The 2,500-nt window shown below is 46.3% G+C and overlaps 1 protein-coding gene across 2 annotated transcripts in view; it reads left to right on the top strand.

The window, feature by feature from the left end:
* The window catches only part of srpk3 (SRSF protein kinase 3), a 26,037-nt gene that overhangs the window by 7,927 nt on the left and 15,610 nt on the right, over window positions 1–2,500 (top strand). For both annotated transcript variants that reach the window (XM_084720093.1, XM_084720094.1), the window contains exon 3: window positions 1,028–1,875. In XM_084720093.1, the coding sequence (XP_084576219.1) occupies window positions 1,028–1,875 (848 nt within the window). The remainder of the gene's footprint in view (window positions 1–1,027; window positions 1,876–2,500) is intronic.

The raw sequence follows: 2,500 nt of genomic DNA, 5'->3' as shown, positions 1-2,500 counted from the left end.
ACCGATCGACCAGATCGACCGGAACCGGCCGGTCAGCGGCACATATCTGATTCTGTGCCCGTCATTGTCACACGTGTTCTGCACGATGGTCACGAGCAGACAAACTGACCGTGATGTCACCACAGCGCTGAGCACAGCTACTGACACATGCTGGCATGAAGCCGGTGTCAGAGACAGATTCCAAGTCCCCAAGAGAAGACAGACGTCCACAGCGAGACAGATCAGCTGACTCTGTAGCTCTTCATGCTAATGTTAGCCAGCAGCAGACTGCTGTTCACAGACTGACAGTTCAAATCTCACTTCCTGTTGTGACTGAAGAATAAACATCCTGTGTTGATGCGTCTCCTCAAACATTTTCTCATCCAGACTCCTTTAACTTCTGTGTCTGTTTGTCTCACAGTAAAGTTTCACTGCAGCGAACTGTTGCACCGCGTCCGTCTCCGGTTTGTTTACATCTGCTTCCACAGGAGATCACGTGAAATCACATCCTGCAAAATCCCGCGAGATTCTGCGAGATCATGTTCACCTGATTTATTATATTAATATAAAACTGGCTGTAACCTGGAGAACATTTAAATAGTATTTAAAGAATATTTGATAGTCAGTGTCTTATTATGAGCATCCAATTTAATTTTTACAAGAAAAGGTGCAAAAATGTTTGTGAATCCTGTCAGTTACAGTTCAGAAAGACTGAAAATTGGAATCAACCAAAATTGGATTTGGCAGGTCAGACCCTTGAAAAAATTGGAAATCAGAATTGGCATCTCTACTTAATACACAGTGTTTTTTTTAAATAGTACTCAACTTTAACAGTTTAAAGTGTTTCTTAATGTTCGACTGGTTGCATTCAGTAAACAAGGAAATTAGTCACGAGACTCGTCCCTGATCAATAACAAAGTTCTGTCTCAGAGCACTTTTCAAACAGACCAGGTCCAGACTGAACTCTTGATGAACTCGGCACTGAGACGACTGATCCAGAATCAGAAGACTGCCCTCTGGTCTCACACCTTGTCTCTGTCCGTTTCAGGCCTGATGACCTCTGTGACCTTCAGAGTCTGAATACCAACAGCAGCCTGCAGCCGATGCTGTCAGACAGTTTCCCCCAAACCACCCAGCAACCCCCCCAGAACCCTCCACAAGCCCCTACATCACCAGGAAACACACTGACATGTACTGAAGACCGCCATGAATCCGCTGCAGCGCCTCCCACCACCACGTTACCCACGGAAACCACCCCGCCGTCCTCCCCATGTGTCCCCCATGCCTGCTCACCCACTCCCAAGAGCTCCCCCTTTGTTGATCCAGTAGACCCCCCCCCTCCTGCCCCGCTGCCCCCTCCAGTGACTCCTCAGATCTTCAGCCAATCATCTCCCTCCACATCAAACCCCGCCTACAGTCCCAGCAAATCTCCAGCAAATGTTAACCACAATATTACCCAGAATTCCTCCAGATTGCCACACAGAACTCTTCCAAAATTCACTCAGAGTCTTTCTGGTGGACGAACACCTCCACCCACACCGCACAATATCACCCATAATGCCTCTGAACTACCATCACTTCCTGCCAAAGCTCCTCCCAGCCCTCCATTAAGCCCCTCCCACCCTGACCCCTTCCTTATGACCTCGGTGACCTTCACCTCCAGCGTCTCCTCTCACCTTTACTCCCCCGTCTGCTCCTCTCCCACCTCCGTCCTGCGCTCCCTCGACTCTCTGGCTCCTCCCATTGGTCTGCTGCCCCAGATGACATCAGCCACCCCTCAACTGACCACACCTCCCCCAACTCTGAGCCCACCCCCTCCTGAGTTAATCCCGCCCCCTGCACAGCTGCTGGGCTCTGACGATGAGGAGCAGGAGGACCCTTCAGATTACTGCAAAGGTGAAACTGATAAACATTATTGATGAAGGTTGATTGATTAACATCAATGATGGTCAATACTCTGGTTCTTATTGAGACAATAGAACGATAATAGAGTCAGTCTCTACCTGCAGATCATCTGTGGAGTCTCAAATGCGCACTATTTAATTAAAAGCCATCTAGTTTTGATAATCAATTAATCATTCTGAGTCATTTTTAATTGTTAAAAAGTCTAAATTCTCTGATTTCAGTTTCTTCAACGTGAATATTTTCTGGTTTCTTTCCTCTCTGACAGTAAACTGATGATCTTTGAGTTGAGGACGAAACAAGACATTTGAGGACGTCAACTTAGACTTGAGGAAACTGATCAATATTTTTGGGGCATTTTATTGACAACTAATCGATTAGTGGGGAAAATGACGATTGATTGAAAATGAAACTAAGCGTTACAGGAAAGACTTCACCACATGCAACAGGAAATGGGTCCAAACGTGGAGCACATGGACGAACGTCTCCACGTTTGTCACGGCTGTCTCGTCTTTTTATGTTTGTTATCCATCTTGTTCCGTCATGTTTCGTCTTGTTATGTGTTGATACATCTTCATGTTGTTACATTGTTTCTTTTATTTCATCATGTAGATTTCCG

The sequence above is a fragment of the Lutjanus erythropterus genome, chromosome 6 (genome assembly GCF_056507025.1).
Source record: "Lutjanus erythropterus isolate fLutEry1 chromosome 6, fLutEry1.hap2, whole genome shotgun sequence".
Taxonomy (NCBI): domain Eukaryota; kingdom Metazoa; phylum Chordata; class Actinopteri; order Lutjaniformes; family Lutjanidae; genus Lutjanus; species Lutjanus erythropterus.
This window is presented reverse-complemented; position numbering and strand designations above follow the sequence as displayed.